Source organism: Stylophora pistillata, chromosome 14 (assembly GCF_964205215.1).
Source record: "Stylophora pistillata chromosome 14, jaStyPist1.2, whole genome shotgun sequence".
Classification (NCBI taxonomy): domain Eukaryota; kingdom Metazoa; phylum Cnidaria; class Anthozoa; order Scleractinia; family Pocilloporidae; genus Stylophora; species Stylophora pistillata.
In genome coordinates this window covers 16191832-16213618 of record NC_142532.1, presented here as the reverse complement: position 1 = coordinate 16213618, position 21787 = coordinate 16191832, and the positions used below count along the sequence as shown (strand labels likewise).

Here is a 21787-nt window from a genome sequence, read left to right as displayed (position 1 = left end):
GGCCGCCGCGCGGGAACGGACTGGTTTCGAATGCATGAAAGCGAGGCTTGGTAGGCCAGAAAATTCTTGGAGAGCACATTTGTGACCGTATAATTTCTCAAATAATATTGTTGAAGTAGTCTAAAGGTTTTGAGGATATTGGCAGGAAAAATATTTCTTAGTCACTAAACGGGATATCCCTGAGTTAAAGAAAGATTTCCGCGTGAAGAGCCTTAGAGATGCCGACAAATTGCTGTGTCCCGCTCTGTACGAAGAAGGACAAGCGGGACAAGGAGACGGGTGAAAAAATTTCTTTTTTCCGTTTTCCAGAGGAGGAAAACCTAAAAAAGCGATGGCTTCATGCTATAAGAAGAGATATCGGAGCGAATTTTTCCTTAAATGGGGCAACTAGAGTTTGTTCCAGGCATTTCAGGAAAGAAGATTTGCAGAGAAGTCTTAGTGGAAAAGTTAGCCCCACACCAGGAGCTGTGCCGAGTCAATTCGTGTGGAAGCGAAGTTCGCCTCGTAAACGAGCACCACCGACACCACGCTGTACGGCTACAACAGCGACAAAAAAAAAAGCGCTTGAAGTTAGGGAGGCTGTGGATTCTTCCACCGAATGCAGCGAAATTATCAGTGAGCATGCTACATCAACAAATATGGCGGACTTAACAGTGGAAATGGAAAACACAACACAGGAGCGTGAGTGCAGCACTGATTTTGTCAAGAAATCAGAAAAAGATTCATGCATAGCTGAGCTTAAGGACAAAGTTGCCGCAGCACTAACGAATAATGAAGAACTGGAGAAAGTGGTTTCAAAACTTAAAGAAAAAGTTGTGGATCTTGAGCGGAAATACGAGAAATGTGAGGAGCGGTTGTTTTCCTTTAAAAACATCGCCTCAAATGACTCACTAGTAGCATTTTACACCGGCTTTCCAAACTACCAAACAATGATGGTCCTGTACGAATTTTTGGATCCTGGTGAGCAGGGTGAGAACATTAACTATTGGCTGTCTGGAAAAGGTTTTGATAGCACCCCCAAGTCTGTGAAAAAAGGAAGACCACGGATCTTAAAACCAGTGGACGAGTTCCTTCTCACTTTGTGTAGGTTGAGACAAGGTTTTGCTGAGTTGCATTTAGCCCAATTATTTAATATTTCTCAGCCAACTGTTAGTCGCATCTTTATCTCCTGGATAAACTTTTTGTATTTAAAACTTGGCCATATTAATATCTGGCCATCCAGAGAACTAGTTAATGAGACAATGCCTGATGATTTCAAGGCAAAGTATCCTACCACAAGGGTAATCATTGACTGCACAGAGGTGCGCTGTGAAATGCCTAGTAGCCTCCTTTTAAATAGTGAGCTCTTTAGTTCATATAAGAACCATACCACTTTAAAGGCATTAGTGGGGATTTCACCTAAAGGGGGTTTCACATTTATTGGGCAGCTGTATACTGGAAGCATATCTGACAGGGAAATTGTAGAGCGGAGTGGCTTTTTGAATCTTCCCTTTTCGAAAGGAGACACTGTGATGGCTGACAAAGGCTTCACCATTGATGATATTCTTCCCCTAGGAGTCTCCTTAAACATCCCCCCTTTCTTGGGAATATCTGAGCAGATGTCAGCCGAAGATGTGATTGCAACACAAGAAATTGCTAGCTTGCGAATCCATGTTGAGAGGGCCATTAACAAGGTGAAGAATTTTCGCATATTTGATGGGGTTATTCCATTCACCTATTTTGGGGTAGTAAATCAAATGTGGTGTGTGTGTGCAATGTTGTGCAATATGCATGATCCCCTCATCAGTGCTTGACCTATTAACATAAACTTAATAAATACCCCTCGTTGTTAATAAAAATAAAATTTGTGCTGTTTTTCCTATGCAAGAGATTGGTGTAAACACAACATGTATTTTAATGCCTTTCAACACTTGTATATGTTGTAGTTCAGTTTTATCCTTGGTTCAAATTTTATTTTCCTTTGTTTCCAACTCATTATCATACATAAACATGACTGAGAACAAAGGAAAATAAAATTTGAACCAAGTATAAAATTGAACTACAACATATACATTTCATTTCTTAAGTCCACATAACTTCTTCTTTCAAATTTGTTCCTATTCAATAGTTTAAGGACATTACTTGAGCAAAATTTTTCTGATCATATTTTGTGAGGAAATTTGAACTGTAACTCTTTCCAACCAATCAAGCTCTAATAAAATATTATTATAACAAATTCACCTTCTTAGGTTTATAAGAATATATATACTGGTAGTTGTCATAAATATTTACAGCTGAGAGATTCTATCAAACACGAGTCTACCTTTGAAGATCACTCACTTTCACAATTGAGATTATAAGAAGTTTAGCTGGTAATCACTGTCATAATTGATTGGAGCTTGCAAGTCAGCTGATCTTTGATACAAAATGTGAATATTGGCAAGTTGTATCAAAGTTAGGTGTATGTGAAATACATCAATACATAATTATAAGGTATTCGTCCTTCAGAAATGTTTTTGCCTTCTTTAAATTAGTTGGAATTGAGTGGTGCTCGGCATTTGCAACTCGCTTTCCAGAATTTGCCACGTGCTGGTTCATTTCGGCTCTTGTGAAACACGGCATCCTTTCAAGCGACTTTCCCCATCCATCGCTCGGGTATTTCACACTTGAGGTGACAGGAGAGACATAATCGTTTGGTAGTAAACTCGAAAACCTTGCCTTCCTTTTCGTGTAAATTTTATCTCCATCAGGGTCAACCAGCATTTTATCCCTTCCATTTTCAACATAGTCTTGGACTCTGTAATATAATAAAGCAATAATTCTCAACTGCACGTTTTCGTAAACTCTAAACTCCATGTGATATCACTCACGAACTTAGCTCTCACCGTTTTACGAGCTGTGCTTTCGTCTTAAGACCCTTGAGTGAATCGCCACGACATCTCAACCAAAACTTTAGCTCGTCATTTTTCAGTGAAGAAGGATTTCTACCAGCTAAGGAAGCTCCAGGAATATCGTCTTCTGTGAGTATCACGCGCACAGTTCCATCAGAAGATCTGTGAGAAGCCATTGTGGTTTTGTTTTGATCTGTGAACCTTGGCCTACCAAGCCTCGCTTTCATGCATTCGAAACCAGGCCGTTTCCGCGCGGCGGCCATTTATGAATAAGGTCTATTGATCGCGTTAAACCTCTGCGCAATTTGCAGAACACTTTTACAGAGTAGCGCTGACTGCCTGTTTACCATTTTAACAACATAATCCGTTAAGTCGCCTGAAATAATTACAACTTATAACTTTTCCTCAGTAATTCCGGCACGTGCTAATTTCGTTACGGGTGTGTCAATTTCGTTATGGCCTCACAAAGGACGTATACTGATATATTTTACTTGATATCATACATAACAGAAATTGGAAATTATGTGGCACATATTGACTATTTCATGGATGTCACCCAGATATGTTTTGCCCAAACACTGTATAGCAAGGTTACATAATGAGATCCATTGCCATCTAAGAATGATAGGAGGTGCCGTGGGTATATCTACATACATCCATCCATACATACATACATACATACATACATACATACACTTTATTTGGTATAGCAGTTGAATTAAGGCAGCTAAAAATAGCTGATGTGGACCAGCTGTTATCGAAACAATTTACATTAACAATATAAAAATTAATAAATAGATAAAACCGCATGAATTCTATGGATAAGATCAACGATATAAATGAAATTTGAAATTAAAAACTAAAAAATTTTGTTGGACAGGTGATGGTTACGTAAACTATGCAACGCTCAAAAAGCGTCATTTCAGTTCAGTAAGGATGGTCCGAATTGACAATGTACTAAAGGACGACGACCGAGTTCAGTATTTGGCTCATCAACTCGAGTATTCAAACCTACGTTATATAAAGCGATAATTAAAATACAGAGTTTATGTAGATATTCGAGGCACCCACCCCACACTTGCTAATCTCTGTTTATCTATCATTCCCTTTGGTACAGATCGACAAAGATGACTGTTTTTGTTCGATAATGGTGGACCTCTCAAAATTGCATGACAACGGTGACTCATGGTCCGACATCTTTTCCACGCCTACAATTGTACCTCCAGTGAACTCCAATCCATACAAACATGATTTTCAATCATATCAGAACCTAGCGGAGTCTGTATGGGAGTCTAGTAAAACGGGGTTTTGACTAGGTGGCTACGTAGAGCTGTCCACTTACGAGTGTCCGTTAATTAAGGGAGCTTCGGCACCGATTAGCGTATAAAATATGCCCTCTACACATGTTATGTATAGTCTTAATAACGTAAAACTGCAACGAATCACCACCAAGATGAAATTTGCCAACGGTGAGAATTTATTAAAACATATTGGATGATTAGCCAGTCATTACAATCCTACACGATGTATAGCCGCCCAGTTGGCCCAATGGATAGAGCGCTTGACTGTTGTGCGGGAGGTCGAGGGCTCGAGCCCCGGCCGGGCCAACACGCAAGGTCTTCAAATAATTGAGAAGAATTTGCTACCTTTCTATAAAATCAAGAAATGGTTAGATATTCTAGTCTTCTCGGATAAGGACGAATAAATGGAGGTCCCGTCTCCTGCAGGGTTGGGTGTAGGGGACGTTAATTTCCCACGCACGATATTATTGTGTCAGTGGATGTCCTCCCCTGGGGTGGGATGGGTGGGTTTACTGGGCCCGCAGTAATTGGCGCAAGCTGTTGCGATGTCCCTGGCGGTTGGCGAAGCTAATAAAATAAATTGATATTTATTGGGTTTTCCGAGAAGTTTACCCGCTATTAGCGCTCGCACATAAATAAAACAACGGCTGTTTCTGTATGGTTTTGGCAAGCACCAGAGACAAAATGAGCTTTATTCATCATCAAATAATTCGCTGTCTGATGATAGTTCCAACACAAAGGCCTCATCGTCCACATCTTCCTCCATCATCGATTCGTCTGATTTCTCATCATCTGGAAGATAGTCGATACCACTCAAATGAGCATAGGTTTTTGCTACCTCAGCATGATCAATAGGTTGAGGGGAATCCAAGATACCACCCCACAAAAGCAGCAGCGAGGAAATGTGATTACAGTGAATCATCCGTTTTCATTTTTTAAGGCAAGCTATCATTCCTGCACGAAGAGGGTCATCAGTGAGAGGCAGAAGCGCTTCCACTGATTCGTCTATAAGCCTGATTTCGTTTTGGAGAAAAGAGACGAGGCGATTCATTTCCTCTTTTAACAGCTCAAGCTCTTCCTGACACGTGTTGTGTAAGCAGAAAAGGTCAATTATCTGCCTCCTAACAAGAGCAGGAACGGTGTCCCCTTCCTCTTGGACTTCAGAGTAAATGCTGCTCCTTGGATCCTTAGCATCGTCATAAAGAATTTGGGGTACATCATTTAGAAGATACCCATTTACTTCAGACAAAGTTTTGTGGATGGACTTCACGACTTTGTCGATCTGCTTTGCGAGCTTTATGGCAATTGCTTGGCCATCTGAAAATTAAAAAGTTCACAATAACTAAAGACGCAATGCAGTGGCAGTTTTATGGATAAGACGGAAAAATGTAAAAGTGTAAGACTTGGAAACTGGGAAAATTTAGCCCTCATACCCCTTCTCAAATAATCGCAGTACAATGCCTAGCCTCGCAGTTAAATACAAGAGGCATACGCAATAACATAACGACGGAATTACTGCAGACCATGATCACCAAAATACACCTGCTACTGAATATTTTACATAGCAATTTCTTCAGTTTATTACCAGCATATTTTCGCTTCAATTCCACTAAGAAACATCTTTCGGATGCCATACAATGTAACTTCAACAAGAGTTCGCTCTTTCTCTTCTCGTAGAGGCGTGACTTTACGGTTACAAACACACGGGACAAATCGGACCATCTTTCTTTGATGTGATGCTTCTTTTCCATGGCTACTATGGCCTTCTCGTTCCTATGTACAATAAATGCAAGTTAGAGAGAATTACTATCTGTCTTTAATTTGGCACCCCTAATTCTCTCTCTGCAGAACCTGATTATTGCAGTCGTTGCTGCAAGGAAGAAATTTGCATCTTTATGACTTACCGCTTGATTTTCTTATCAACATCTTTTACCTTCCCTTCATCTTCATCTTGTACATGGTTCAATTCATTTCTGAAAAAAAAAAAAAAAAAATTAAGTGGGTGGAGATAAGTACAAGATATGTTCAGTTTAATACTGAGTAATTATATCAGCTAAGGTGGAAAGAAAGGGAAGTACGAATACGTTTGTTATATTATTGTGAAAACGGGTTTTTGCCTTCACAAATAAACGGACGGACGGGGGACAACTCGACAAACTTCTTATAGGAAAAGGTTTTTCCTGGGGGCACTCGCTGGCTGTAGGAAGGCCGAGATCTACTTACGGCTGTTGACTATCCTCGCAGCAATGACTAACAACAACAAAGTTGGCTCCAAAGTATATTTATTAAGTACCACTGAGCTGACTAGTTTTTTACCTGACTTGACCAGACTGGGTTTGACTGAAGAAAGCTCTACAAAACATCTCTATTCAAGCCGAAGTCACAAAGGATTATAGCTAATGCCATGAATCAACTAAAAGATTAGTTTCACGTACTCTACCACAACGATTGGTTAGGTAGGAATTGCGCCTTTTACAACATTAATCACTTTCGAAAAGCTCAGGAACTCGCTATAATGTAAATCATGAATTTGGTAGGTGGTACTTCCACACTATTTACCTGAGTTTTTTAGACATAAGGAGCAAGCTGACATATGATTCGTCCCACTGCAGTGTTAATCCTGTGACAGATTAATAATGTATTAGTGAATACAAAAAAACTGTTTTCCCTACTGATTTGTAATAAATGCTGAGGAATAAAACTACCGTGTTCTTTTGGTTTCAGCGCTTCCACTTCTTCCTTTTGCCACTCTTGTATCACATCATCATCACCACCTAGTACAGGTAAATACAAATTGTATTGCAATAATCGGGCAGAAACGCATGCATGTAAGTCATTGTGCTGTTTTTCAATGTAATGAGTAAAAAAAAAAAAGTTTAAAATGTATATACCTGGAAGTTTTTCAGTGAGTTCCTCAAGCTTTGCACTTACATCATGTAGAGGAGTTTCTGCCCTAGCAAACTTTGCTTTTAGAGTAACACCTGTGAACATTGAAAGGAATCAGTTTAATGTGCGCTTATGAAAGTAATCAACCACGACTTACATTTTAACACACGTCCTTATTGAAAACATGAAGAATTGCAACTTATACGACAGAAAACGTAGGGTAGATAAAGCTGTCCAGCTAAAGTTCTGGTCAATAGTTGATATATCTTTTACTTTTCAGCAAAACCTACAGAAACGTGAAAGTTATGTGTTCAATAAAATTAACCATACGAAATTTGTGATACAAATGTTGGGCATAGTAAAGAAGCCCATCAGTCAAAACATCTGTCCTCTTGTGAGCACTCATTTCTTTAGTGACAGAGGAAAACCTACGCAGAAAGGACCATAACCTTTCCACCCCTTCACCATCTGTCAATCCAGTTCCCTTGATCCTTCTTGGACTGTATTGGATCTACAGACAATCACATTGAAGATAAACCTAAGAATCAATATGGCATGGACCTTGCATGAGATAGTTCGCCAATACATGTACTAGCCTGCAGTGCAGGCAGATTTTAGCAGTGTGAATGAATATTTCCAAATCGAGTGTTCAAAGCACCATCTTGAATTAGGAAAACAGTGGAGAGTTAGAGCAAAATTATGTTTACCAAGCCAGTAGGCGTGAGACCTCCTCCCGCATTGCATTCTCGCCCCAACTTTCCAGTAAAACAAACACTCAAAAGATAACAACCACTAAAACCACCTACACTGCATGCTATATACTCAAAAATTTTAATTTTCAATTTAGGTAAAATAAACCTCGAGTAAAGGTTCACTGGCCGGTGGTCTTTTCCGAAGCTGATAGGTTTATGTAGGGTGGCCACTCTTTTAAAGGGAACATGTACATGTGCTTAAATATTTTACCTCGCTTGCTAAGCTGACCCTTGGAGATCATTAATTTTTTTTGCTTTCGATTTTGGAAACTGCTGTCAGATTTCTGATCCCACACTGCTCACCCATTGGTAAGCGTGGGATGTTTATTATAATTACACCTGTATTTAACCAATGTTGTGGTATTGCCACACATTTCTTCACATTGTCACCAAGCCATTTACCGTCAAACTGATATATAATTACTAACCTGGCATGATGCCTTGTGCCCATAGCAATGGAATATGGGTATGGCAACATCAACACCTTCCAAGAGGCTTTCCTGAGATGAACACTAACAAATATAATCATGTAAATGAAAATTGTGTAAGAAGTAACAAACTATTCTGAAGTTAAGATGTGATCCTCACAGATATTCATGCAATTTAAATGTAAGCAATAATGGGAATTTAACCAAACACAAAGAAGAAACGAATCTGGCCCCATTGGGATTTCAGCCCATCACATTGTCATTACAATGCTCTATCCACTGAGCTATGAACTGCCATATGTTGGGAGCAAGCCAGTACCCACAAGAGGAAGTGATGAAACAGGCAATGGACTAACGTGAGCTGCAAAAATGAAGTTTTATTTGATTGAGCCAACTGCTCAAAATTCATTTCATAACTCTGTCGATTACATCTTCATTTAATTCCCACAGTTCACATAATTCCAGACTGTTCCAATAAATATATCTTAATAACCAAGCGCGAGGGCCGTATTAGGAGAATATCGGCCTGAGGTCTTGACAGTACGGACCGAGCGCAGCGAGGTCTGTACAAAAAAGAACGAGGGCCGATATTCTTCCAGTAGGGTCCCGAGCAAGCTTGGTTAATAAGAGATTTATTATACGACTGAAGTTCAAAGGGACCCAAGTGCCTGGTCCAATACTGAGAGAATATTGACCGGCAATAGAGCATTTCGATTGGTTGATTTTGGTTATTGGCCCTCTGACTTCCCGAGTCATGTAATAAATTATTTTATTTCATCCCAAATTTAATAGAAAATACTTTGGACAGTTCTACAAAATTAAATACCACTTTAGAATTACCATTTAGCCTCCTGCACAGTCATGTTCAAAAAATTTACTTACCTTCAAATGGTGTGCTAATAGACAAGCAATGTCATACATGATGATTACTCTGCTTCTGGTGCTCTCATTAAGACTTCTAAGCCTCTTAAGCTCATAAACAGAGTATGATATTCTGTAGAGAGAAAAGATTATTGAAAAGGTGAATCAATAACCAATTTTTTCTTTTAAATCTTTTTACACAAAATCTAAGACAAATTTAATATATTTCCTATTATATGACATTCAAATTTAAAACAAAGTTATACAATGATGATGCTATTAGTGTAAAAAATCATAGGATGCTCCTGCATTGTATATACAAGTGTGCTAATTGTCAGCTTGACAAATTCACAATAATCATGGCTCTATCATGTAATTCTAACAGACAATACATGTAGGATTGAGCACAACATTAGGTAAAATGTATTTACATAATTATACTCCATACCTTTCACCATGCTTTATGTTAAGGAATCCTTTAGGAAAGTCATGTCTGCATACTCGCCCAAAGACACCTTTCTCATCAAAGAGTTTGTTTTTGCCTTTTGATCTTAAAGCTGAAAGAACCTCTCCAGCATGGAACTTACTGCAGTTCTGTGATAAACAAGGGACAAAAACAGAAAATCTTGAATTCAAAGGGCCAAAAGGAAAATCATACAGTTCTCAAATTAACATCTGAGCATTGCATCACCTTATATACAGACCTGTTCCATGTCTGCTCCAGCTTTGCCATAACTGTTGACAAAATTGTCAACATCATCCTGGTCTGCAAATAGGAGTGTTCCATGTTTGGGTGTTCCTAAATCATGCCCTTTGTCCTTTTTTCTACACAATCCAAAGTACCCATCCATGCTTTCAATGAGTACACCATCATCCTATTCAAAAGAGAGGGGAAAAGAGAAAAATAGATATAAAACAGAACAGCAACAACAACTTAAAATGAATACTGCAGAACTACAGCACTAGTGTAAAGATGAGTGCATTTTGTGTGCCCCAAAATGAATGCTATAATAATATTCCTCAAGTGCAAGCTACTCTTCAGAACAAATTACAATGTATAGTTACCCTTGGACATATAGGACACCAAGCTCCATTGTACAAATTTGCATTGTAGTTTGTACAATGCTTGTACTGATGCATGAAATACCTTCACGTAAAAACAACAAAATGTCAATTAGCACTAATTCTTTTCTTACAGCAAGTCAGTAGATGTACATGTACAGCAAGAAATATGTCTTGTAAATTAATGTAAATGGAATGTTCACCTTAAAACAAACAGTCAATGTATCTTTGAATCATATGAACACAAAAGCGACAAAAGCAAAGCATGAGCTTGACAGCTATATATTTAAGCTGGGCAACTAGATAATAAATAAAGAAATATAATAATTATATAAAGAAGCACTTGTAAATCATATTGTGACTACCTCTACTATTACTATTACTACTACTACTACTACTACTACTACTAATAATAATAATAATATTAATTAATAATAATAATAATAATAATATAACAAGAACAACAACAATAATAGTAGTAATAATTTTATTACTTCTAATATCAATAATACCTTAGTAGACCTTGTACGTCCACAAATTAGCAGCTTTGATACTCTCAACCTATAACCACACATACCTGAATTCTTCAAAGCATTCTGAATTAAGGATACTGTAAATTGAGCTCACCTAAAAAAAACATACCGTCCAACCAAAATCAATCAATTAAAAAAAGTCTGGTCATATGTCTGAAAAAGACTCTTTGCAAGCGAACCTACATGTGTTGGTTGTAGCTGAGGATTGAGTTCTGTGATCACTTCTGTGATGTTTAGCAGGGACACTTGACAATGAAGATCGAAGAAAGACCTTCTCCACAAACTCCATCAGTTTGAAGCTGAAACCTGTGGTGGGATTTGCTGGTGACCCTGGCCAGAACTGACATTTCAAGAGTGTGACAGCATGCGGCTCACAATCACACACTTGTACATATTTGAGGTGATGATTTCCTGACATTCATAAAAAAATAAATGAACAACTTATGAAGTTAAGTAAACAAAACAAAACAAAAAAAAGAAACATTACATACAGCTTTACATACCTCTTACTTTGTTGAGGGCCATGTAGACACCTTAACCAACCGCGAGGGCCATACTAGGAGAATATTGGCCCAAGGTCTTGAGAGTACAAACCAAGTGCAGCGAGGTCTGTACATAAAAGTCCAAGGGCCAATATTCTCCCAGCATGACAGAAAAGGCTCTTACAGATAGATGCAAGCCAAGTTTATTGTTTTTCTTTGGACTTAATGGCAAGCCATATCATAACAAAACTTAATTGCATGTGGAATCATTCAGGACATTACCCGGTCCAATACTTAGAAATTATTGGACAGCCAATTATGGGCCCTGACATATTAAGAGAATTTAAATATCGTATCATTATCATCAGCGTTCTTGATTTTAGGCAGGCGGCAGGAAAATGTGACAAAGGAGCAGATAAAATTGAAAAAGAACGCTTCGTTTTAAAAACATTCTAGTATTTTCTAACCACTATAGATGAAATAAGCTGACCTGAGGCATCCAGGAGTCTGAACAGCTTTACTGTTGCGGTTCTGCACGTATCGCCATAGCTAACAGTTGCCTCATCTGCATACAAAGGAGAAAATACCCCATCCTAATAAAATAAAGAAAGTAAGAAGTAGATAAAAGTACAGTTTAACCAGATATGTTACACTAAAAGTAGCTAGAATACAACCGGCCCCAAAATATTCATACACACCTTCCATTGCTCAAGTACATGAAACTTGTTTCGATTGACATGTAGAGCTCGTGCACATTCAACACAGAAGTACTGGTGAGGGCCACAGTATTCACATCGTGTTGTAGCGATACTCTTTTGACAGTTCACACAGTTAATCTTGTCTGGAAGATGCTGTTCTTCGATGACGAGTTCAGCAACTTTTCCCGTACCTTTTCCCAGTTAGCAGAGATACTCAAAACACGATTTTGCTGTTGAGTTGAGAGTTCCTGCTTGTCGAGATCGTCAAGAGGGACATCTTGTTCTACTGGACTGTTGGTGTCCTGACTATTTTCCTCCGTACTCTTATGAGGCTGCTTACCAAGATCCACTCTCAGCGGAATCGATACAGTGGTTTTCTTTCCATCGCGCCCAATATTCTTCACATCAAGGAAGACGGGCTATAACCGACGCATTTCGCAGCGATCACCTTGGCTTGTTCACCGATGAGTGAGGGATTTGATTGGTCGAAATCTTTATGCATATTTAATAAGCTACTGGGAAGACTTAGATGATCATTTGACACGGCTTGAACCCACTGATCTAAATTTAGATTATATGGGTGTTAGCCATTTAGATTGTGTAAGTAGGGTGTATATAGAGCTCTTAGGGATCAAAGGGCTAGTAATTGCATAAATATATACTTTACCATACAGTTAATGCGGTAATTGGTTCATTTACTACTACATTAATAGGTAAATAGTCAAAATTACTTAGAAAGTAAAGAAAGGTACATTGTTAAAAGGATTGTAAGACATCGATAGAGGTGAACGTAATTCATTTCCATACAAATGATACCCTCCAAAAAATGGCCTTGGAAAGGAAAAATTGCAATAACAATATCCACAAAAATATAATGGGTTATTTATTTTCATTACAACGTGCAATTTTTGCAAATTAATAACAATTGATGAACATTTTACTTTACAGTCTTCAACATTATCTCCGCTGTTTTACAGGTCATTCCTTACATCGGAAAAATCCAACTGTGATAATAGCGATTTCATTACCATTACATGCAACATAAAACTAACTGGCATGAAATCGCTGAGTTATTTCTTTTCTTGCGAGTAGTTTACAAAGATTAACGATGTGCAAACACAAAGAAAGGCTCTACTCTGGGTATGCTCAAAGGACTTGAAATTGGACCTTAGAAACGCAATATCAAAATTTGTATAAATTTTAATACCTTTAGAATGTTTTTTTTTTTATGACCGCTTGATGTGTAAGTAAATTCCATTATCCCTCTTAAATCCTTACGAAAGCTTTTTTAAGAGTGTCTGAGGCTTAACGGGAGGTATTTACAGAGCACGCAGTTTCCTTCCTGTCATGGAAGTTAGGTTAACAGAGACGTAAATTGAATCACACTGTTCACTTCGCGAGATAATTTACATATTTATATAGTTATATTTTGCAGATAAGATAAGATAAAACAAAGGCACAATCAACGAAAATGAAGAAAGATAGATACATAGATAAAGTAATCAACTCATTCGCTTAAATTGCGTTATGCAATGGATCAGGGCTCACTTGTAGAATTAATTGTACTATGGTCAGAAAAAGTAAAGCCGGTACCAATCAATCAATACCATTCAGTAAGGAAAAAATATGCCTATCAAGACTTTGATCTCAATGTTGATTGTGGCTCTATCACAATTCTTCTGCTCTCCACTTATGATAAAAAAATATCAAGATATTGAAACATGCCGAAACAGAGCGGAAGGGGGAGGGTACCTATCTGTTTCTCCCTCGGGACTTCTTTAGCTGAATACTCTTGGGAGCACTTTCTTTCAAGTTTCGTCCTACCAAGTGCTTATGTATGCATAATTCATAAAAGACAGAAAGAGGGGGTAGGGGATTTCTTTGAGAACCCCATCGGGAGAAAAAAATATTCAGGCTAAACAGGTCTATTTAGATGACTGCCAAAACTTTGTGGAAAATCTCGCTTTGTAGTTAAAATATCTTCACTCTTGACGTCCGTTTTCAGATTTCTTACACCAGGTTTGCGTTTTCTTGGTTCATCATTTAACTTTGGCATCCAAAGTTGGTTCGGCACATATAAATTACAGAACCGTTTTCTAAATTTCAAAAGACGCGTTTGGTTACTAGGTTTTGAAATGTTTGCATTCTAAGATGAGTTTACATGGAAGAGAAGGTTACCTTGAGGGTTTTTGTTTAACTTGGCGTGGACTTTCATGAAATTTCCACATGAATTGGTGTAAAAATTCGTTGAAGTTCCTTCTAGTAAATCGCCTTCATGCATTTGCTCTTTGTTTGAAGTTGTCGTGTTGGTCTATTTGGGCACGCTTACTCCGGTGAGTAAAGGATAAATCATTTGTACTCCAACGTTAATTGAGATTCACGAGTCTAAATATGTGTTTCGAAATTAGAAATCGAAGCTAACCCTCGTAGTATTGTAGGAATAATCCTCATGATGCAAATTCGTGTAACTCTTATTCATTTTTTCTGTCCAAAAGACCCGACAGTTAGGCCCACCATGAATATAATCAAAGCAAACATCGTCCAGTTATTTAATACCTCAAAAAGAGATGGTTGAACAGGCTTTCCACGTTCGTTAACTGTAATTGTTCCCTGATTCCGCAGGTCGCCCCATGCGTTAGGATATATCGCCAGGGGGTGGATTCTCTTAAGCTGGATGGTAACTTTTTCACAAGGCCGAATATCATGGGAAGTTGAACGTAGATCATTTAGATGCTTCACGAACTGGCTTCTCTTACGCAAGAATTCTACTTTCTTCTCCCCGCTACGACTACAGTCGGTGACAATGTCTTTGACATTCTCCACTCTACTCACCAGCAAAATGAGAGCATCCCTTCGTTTTTTCAGGCTACCGATCTTTGATGCGGATATTTCTCCCACATCTCTCTTTAATCCTTCCCTTGCAGTCTCCAACTGAGCAATTTTGGCATTTATGACGCTGTCAATTAGTTCGTTAACATCTAAGCAGTTTTGTTGAAATTCTTCTTCGATACCCTCGATGGAAGCAATTTCTGCTTTAAGAGCGGACACTTGCGGTTTTGCTTGTTTTAAAAGTGTTGCTATCTTTTTCTTCTCAAGAGCAAATACCGTTTTCAAAGGTTGATTCGAGTGGGAACGATGATATATCACTGTACAGGCTCTGCATATCGGTTCGCCACAATCGCAATAAAGATCTACTGGCTCTTCAGGGTGTTTCTCACAATTAACTTGCGTACTGAGTTGGGCGTCATTGTTAACTTCCAAGAGCTGCTTGAGCAGAAAATTGGAAGGAAGATTTGCGACGCAACCTCGTTGGAGCTAGAAAAAAAAGGCTTAAATTTTATTACATGTGCCACTGCATTCCTGAGATAATCGCATCTTTAGAGCCGTCTAAATGGGAGGCAGCTTTTCTTAACTGTTGCCAAGCAATACCTGTTTCGAGAATTACTGTGGGGTCACCGTGTTTTGTCAAGACACGATTGGGCTAATCTTGCCCCATTTATGCCTTTACTAGTACTAACCACGCGCGCTATTTCATCAGTTAACGAGAAATTTTGCGGCAGCCGATGCAAGTCTCGAGCATGTACAACAATATAAGATTTGATTTATGGAAAAATCACGCAATTTTAAGCGATATCGAGTTAAAATGTTCATTGAGTCGTTGTTCCCGAGGTCATTTTTGCATCCTTGAGCAACGGGTTCGTGCCCACTTTTAACTCTAACTTTTTTTTATTCTGAATTTTTTTTTTTTAATAATTTTCCTAATTTAAGGGGGATTATTTGTACACCGGGATGATGCAATAAGTCACTGTACCTCGTTCAGGAGCCAAAGACCATCGTAACTGTCACTTCGTCTATTTATTGAGAAACAATACCATGCCCGCGGAATATAAGCACCTTTACTCGCCTTATTCATGTACAGTAGAGCATGCACAGAGCAATACTGAGGAATCACCTTAAACGTCGTTAATCTCAGGTCTCGATATTCGTGTAGATGTTTACTCAGTTCAATATTCACCGAAAATATTCAAATATTCCCCCCCAACCCCTCCCCCCGACCAGGTGTTAAACATACATACATACACTATATCTCACCTTTGTTTCCATTCGGCACTCAGGACACGTGATTTTCTGCATACGCTCGCCAGTAGCCCTAAAGATAATTCGTTCAAGGCATTTTCTACAATAAGTGTGTTGACAACGCAACACTTTTGGCTCCTGAAATGATTCCAAGCAAATTCCACATTCCAGATTTTTCTCTAGTCTCTCTTCCACCGAGGAAGCCATTTACTTCAGATAGTTCTATACAGAGAAAATAATTATGAAGAACAATTTTGATCAGGAAATCAAATACATGTATATATGTGTATACATTTATGTATGTATGTATATATATATGTGTGTGTGTGTATATACATATATATTTATAAACATTTATAAGTCAAACATTTATATGTTTATTACATCGGTAGTGAGATTTACTCAGCGCAAACTCACTGAATAAAAATCGTCTTTCTTTGATGAGAAGCAATCTAATCGGTTACATATATATATATATGTAATATTTTGTATATATATATATATATATATATATATACATAAAAGTAGAGCGCAATATATGTTGAGTAGAAAAATACGACGACTACGTTTTTAGCCTTACAAGCCTGTTTCGCGATTGTTCACTCATCAGGGGATTTTATTGACTACAATATTCGTTACCATCGTTGATATACTTTACAAATTTGCATAAGAGGCGTGGTGGTGGAAGTAAAATATCAAATAAAACATATTGAATATTACTTCGAATTGAACCAACTGATTTGCTAGGCTCGTGCTCATCTCAACACAGTGATGCTTTTACTCCTTCGTATATTTTAATTAATGCAGACAGAGTATCGCTTGATGTACTGTGTTTGAAAGCAAACATGACATGCATCGCTTGTTATTGAGCTGAATATTGAGTCTGTGGCGTTCGAGAGATTTTGTTATACTTAGGCATCTTATTTACTAGCTGAGTATGTCGATAAGTTACGATTATCAGTAACATATATCTGCTTATAATTATGTGATTCCATATTATAGTTACCGTGATATGAAATATCAAAAAAGACAAGGACAGCAGTTATGAATAAATCTGCGCAAACCAGCCTCCCGCCAGCTGAACGGCTGTTTCAGGATTGATGATTAATTAAGCAAATGTTCAAGAGGCTACAGCGCACATTCATAGAAAAGTATATCAGCTGATTTAGCTGATATATTAGGTTAAGTTACTAAGACACTTCCCCATTAACACCAAAAGCTATTCTGAATTGTTTCCATGAAAGCCGTTTAAACTGATGTTTGTCGACTTCAAATGAAGCACTTCAATAGAATCCTTTGAAAAATTCATTCTCTCAGTTATCTGCCATCTGGTTTTCATTCAGTTAACTAAACAAGTTCTGCTGATGTGAATGGGGTAATAGATTCTGCGCTTTAATCGAATAAATGCCGTTATTATCCACCTACGCTTCGTAGAGTACAAATAACGCCATAGACGAGTACAAATATCACGCGGTATTTGTACTCTAGAGTACCGGTTAGACAGGTTTTCTCGCATCGCGCAAGCGAAGAATTGAATTGTAGTTACGAAAAAGAATGGCTGACAATTTGAATCATATTTCCGACGACGAAGAGTCAGAATGGCTGGCAAATATACATCTAAGTTTATTACATGAATCGAACGAAGAAAAACAGCTAGACGACCTGGAAATTTCTTCATTTATTGAAGAAAATAGAAACAGCAACACGACAACGCGCCAATTCCGTTCCGTTTCGCATACTTCTGTCACGCACTCCCCGTAAATAAAACTGAAATAACAATTTTGTATTTTGACTCGCCCGTAGGGCGAGTCAAAATACGGCACAACTCGTAAAAATACTCAGCGATACTACACAACAAACGTCCAATAAGATATATAGATATCATATCACTTCAAATTTGATCGAAACAAGTCACCAGTGGGAGGCTCGAATTATCAAAGCGCACTTACCTTAGCTGCTTATTTTTCCACCACTAACACTCTTTCTTCCTTAACGACTGCGTTCTTATTTTAAATTTAATATTCTTAAGTCATCTATGGCACAAAAGAAATCAAAAACCAGTCGCAGTCATCAGGAATTTCCGGAAGCCTTTGAATCAACAGCTCTTTTGCGCATGACTTACAACGAGTGATCACTGAATAAGATCGTGGACGTGAATAGGTAGTGCTATATATGGCAACGAGCACCGGGCGGGATTTTCAGCCGTCCGAAGTTTCTGCACATGTTTGCTACAGAGATATCTCCCACAAATAATAATAAAAAAATAAAAAAAAATAAAAAAAATTCAAACATTATTCTTCCGTCGGCAAAACACTTTTTATAATTATTGTGCATTCAATTTCATACTTAAGATATTCAGAGATTCGCTGACTACACATAAGCAAGCTTTGGTTAAACATTTTATTTTCAGTATTTTCTGGGGAAGAGGATAAAACATAACCTTAAAATGGAGTTAACATACTGTACACAAATTTAAATGCTGCAAGTCACCACGACTTGTTTGGCACGGGGTAAACGCCAAGGTATAAACATGGCACGAACGATGCGAACATTTTTAGCATTTCGGAGGAATGAATGAGGACTATTAATTTACATTTATACCTGTTCAATATGAATTAACCGCTGAACTATTACTTTTGATGTGCATTATAAGGAGGTCGCACACTGTAGTGGGCAATGTATTCACTAGTACATTGAAAGGAAACAAGATCAAAACTGTCAGACTATCAGCCACGTTGAATATCATGCAAATGAAATGATTTTGATTTTATCATTATTTATTATGAGTGATCAAATTAATGCTGAGCAAACTTTATCTTCAGTCTAACTCCTATATTTTAAGTGATGTAGACCGATCATTGCTTGATGTAAGATCTGGATATCAGCAATAATATCTCCCTCACTCTATAACCCAGCGTTATCAAAGTTTTGCGATTGTAACATTACGACAAGGACTTGTCTTCAAAAGGCTACAGCCAAAAATTTATTGCAGATGTTCATCCAGTGAAGGGACAAAAGAAAAAAAAAGAAAAGAAAACTGGGTGAGGGGGGCGCGACATGTAATTGTCTAAATTGTTTGATTTCACGCCAGATATTTTACGAACTGAAAGGTCACATTCTCAGACTGTTGGTGAATCTTTAAAGTAGCTCTGTACCAGACAATCTTCCACGACGTTTAAAACGTTTAGTAGTGGCTGAACTGCAATCTTTCAGGATTCCATAGGGTATCAGCACCTGGTGAATTCAAAACAATGTTCCAGTTTAAAATAACACTAAGATCATACGGAGTTTCCCCTCTAGCTCTGGGTCTACTCTAAGGAAAATAACATGCAATAGATATGTTGAAAATCTGTCAGTGAGCATAGTCATTGTCGTCAATTCGAATGTAACAGTCAAATGCAAAAGCGCCAACAGAATCAAATATGGAAAAAACAGATGACCTATACTGTAAAATTCTACAAGCCCGTCTATCATTAGATAGAACTGAAATAGAAATGGAAGTTGTAGAACTGGTTCCGGCAGAATAGCCTTGCCCATTAGACGAGAACGTAATTCTGATGGCAATAGACATGTGTTTGACCGATGGTTAATGATAGATACCTACTGTTTGTTAAGATAATCTTTCGAAGACTTAAAACCAAAAAGGTCTTTATGTTCTTTGTCATCTAAGGACCATTTAAAAACTAGAGTAAACCGTATTTCATACACTCTTTGCAAATCAGCAGTGAATCATTCTGTCACCCTAATCTTCGGGTAATATCAGGTAATGCAATACATCGCAGAGAAAGCTTCAATAATAACTGTTTAACAAAACCACAGGTATTGACCCTCAGTGCTTCGTGACAATGAAAACGTGCGAAGCCTTCATATGTTTCAGCGAAACACGTGACACAATGTGTATACAGTACACCTTTTGTTGTGTAGTTCAAATTAGGAATGATTTTCATCTTGGGTTCTTGCTTCAGCTTTAGGAGGCAAAGAATGGTCCTTTAATCTAAAGCAACAGGTACGGTATTGTCATGGTATTCGCGAGATCCTTGTCAAAGAGTAGGGCTTAATAATTTTTTTGATACAAACGTCGTTTGATCGTCTAAGGTCAATTGGCCAACATGTCTACTTATGCGTATCGATAGTGACTATAAAAGCATGTGCTTCAGAATAATTAGTCAGTCATTCAGAGTCCGCCAGCCCGTTAGAATCAGAGTAAAAGGTTCAGAGTATGTCAGTCAGAGGTGGAGGAATGAAACTGTACGTTGTTATTAAAATTGGAGCAGATAGTACTGATAGAATAAAAACGACCTGACAGAACACACCTAGAGTCTTTGGCGCCATCTGCTCAGCAGGTACGCTTTTCACTAGGCATCTCAGTCTCACCTATCCACTATTCTATCTAATTTCTATTCTACTGTCCGGTTTGATTATGTTGGGAAGAAGTCTAAAATGAATTGTCACTTGTACTTTAATAGGGGTAGCCATGAACACCGTTTCAGTGCAAGCCCACAACACCGGAAACAGCCTACTTCAAAAAGAGGAAAAGTTTAGTGATCTTGGTCTCCATTGTTTCAAACGGGGCTCTGCTGGTAAGACTTCACCCTGACAAGATTGTGAGCGACAGTGAAATAATAATAATAAGAAGAACAAAACAGAATTAATGAATCCCTCGATTCAGGTGATCCAATACTGAATTTTTTCGGGAATAAACCAAACGATCAACCATTTAAACAAATTAGCCATACAAGAAAGCGAAGTTCAACTGAGATAACCTTTGTTACACCAAGTATCTTGCATAAATTTGCATCAGACGTTACTACAAACAGCGGTATTATATTTACATGTCTACATTTTCTTTGAAAATACGAGCAATTGGATTCGCAATAAAGTCAGAATGATCTTCGAAAACGCAATGTATTTGCAGCATAAAAAGTAAGATTTAACCGCAGTTGAATGGGAGACGACTATCGGTCGACTGTGCAGACACCAAGGACAATTCGACTCTGGGGCCCGTTTCTGGAAAGTCCCGCTAACTGAACGGGGCCGTGAAGCTGTTTTGTTTGCATTCAAGATGGGGATTTAAAAAGTTTGAAAACGATAGATAAAAATTATCAGCTAAAGAAACAAAAGGGACTGGTTTAAGTGCCACAACCTGCTTTCCTATTTTTTAAATCTTGATTTTAAAACATGACTTCGGGCCCGTTAAGTTACCGGGACTTTCGAGAAACGGGCTCTGAGTCCAACAGTTGTATGCAACACATACGCATTGCGGTGTGTCCAGCCAGGTTTCTGTTACGTTACCTCCTATTAAGTTTGCTACAAACTGCATTTATCAAACGAAATAGCGTCCTTCAAAGTTGCTCAACACTGCCATTCCGGTATAGTAAATGATCTCCTACCAGCCTCTGCGGATGTCTGCGAAATGGGAAACTTTACCTTTTGTGGAAAAAGAAGATATGGATGATCTGATCGTAGTGTTGCCAAGATCAATAACAGTATCAGGTGGAAGTGACAACGATGAAGATGCCCTAGAATGGTGGATGAGGCACGAGAGAGATCTACCAAGTCGGGAAAAACTGACGAGACGTATGGCTTAGTGGCAGCCATCTTCTGCTGCAGCCGAAAGAGCTATTTCATTGCTGGATGCTTCTTTGCCATGGTGAAAGACAGGAACTGGCTCTCTAAGGTTTCCACAACACTTCCGTAACCGGAATTTTGGTTTTTCACTCTGTATGAGGACTACATCGAAGCGTCTTTGACGCTACTTTTCGACAGCCATTAATAGTGGCTGTGGAAAAGTCAAAGGACATTGAGCGTAGCTGCACAAACCTTTCAACGGCCGAGTG

The 21787-nt window shown here is 38.3% G+C and overlaps 3 protein-coding genes across 3 annotated transcripts; 1 reads left to right on the top strand and 2 right to left on the bottom strand.

The window, feature by feature from the left end:
- The first annotated feature begins 27 nt into the window (after positions 1–27).
- LOC148716817 (uncharacterized) lies at positions 28–1866 on the top strand. The gene has a single exon (XM_088745866.1). It carries the CDS (start codon positions 219–221, stop codon positions 1791–1793), a length of 1575 nt encoding a protein of 524 aa, XP_088601992.1. The 5' UTR covers positions 28–218; the 3' UTR covers positions 1794–1866.
- A 4-nt stretch (positions 1867–1870) lies between these two features.
- Positions 1871–3128, bottom strand: LOC148716816 (uncharacterized). The gene is made up of 2 exons (XM_088745868.1): positions 2865–3128; positions 1871–2776 (listed from the first exon to the last, which is right to left on the bottom strand). Exons 1-2 carry the CDS (start codon positions 3095–3097, stop codon positions 2455–2457), a joined length of 555 nt encoding a protein of 184 aa, XP_088601994.1. The 5' UTR covers positions 3098–3128; the 3' UTR covers positions 1871–2454.
- Positions 3129–4329: 1201 nt separating this feature from the next.
- Positions 4330–18059, bottom strand: LOC111345704 (uncharacterized). Its single transcript, XM_088745865.1, is given in 20 exon segments — positions 4330–5488; positions 5757–5944; positions 6076–6144; positions 6731–6791; positions 6877–6945; positions 7063–7152; positions 7388–7568; positions 8238–8321; positions 9120–9231; positions 9547–9692; positions 9803–9973; positions 10164–10245; positions 10738–10787; positions 10877–10957; positions 10959–11104; positions 11666–11768; positions 11874–12040; positions 12043–15188; positions 15966–16172; positions 17900–18059. Coding segments are annotated over 18 exon segments (2691 nt in total). The 5' UTR covers positions 12308–15188; positions 15966–16172; positions 17900–18059; the 3' UTR covers positions 4330–4862.
- Between the last annotated feature and the right edge of the window lie 3728 nt (positions 18060–21787).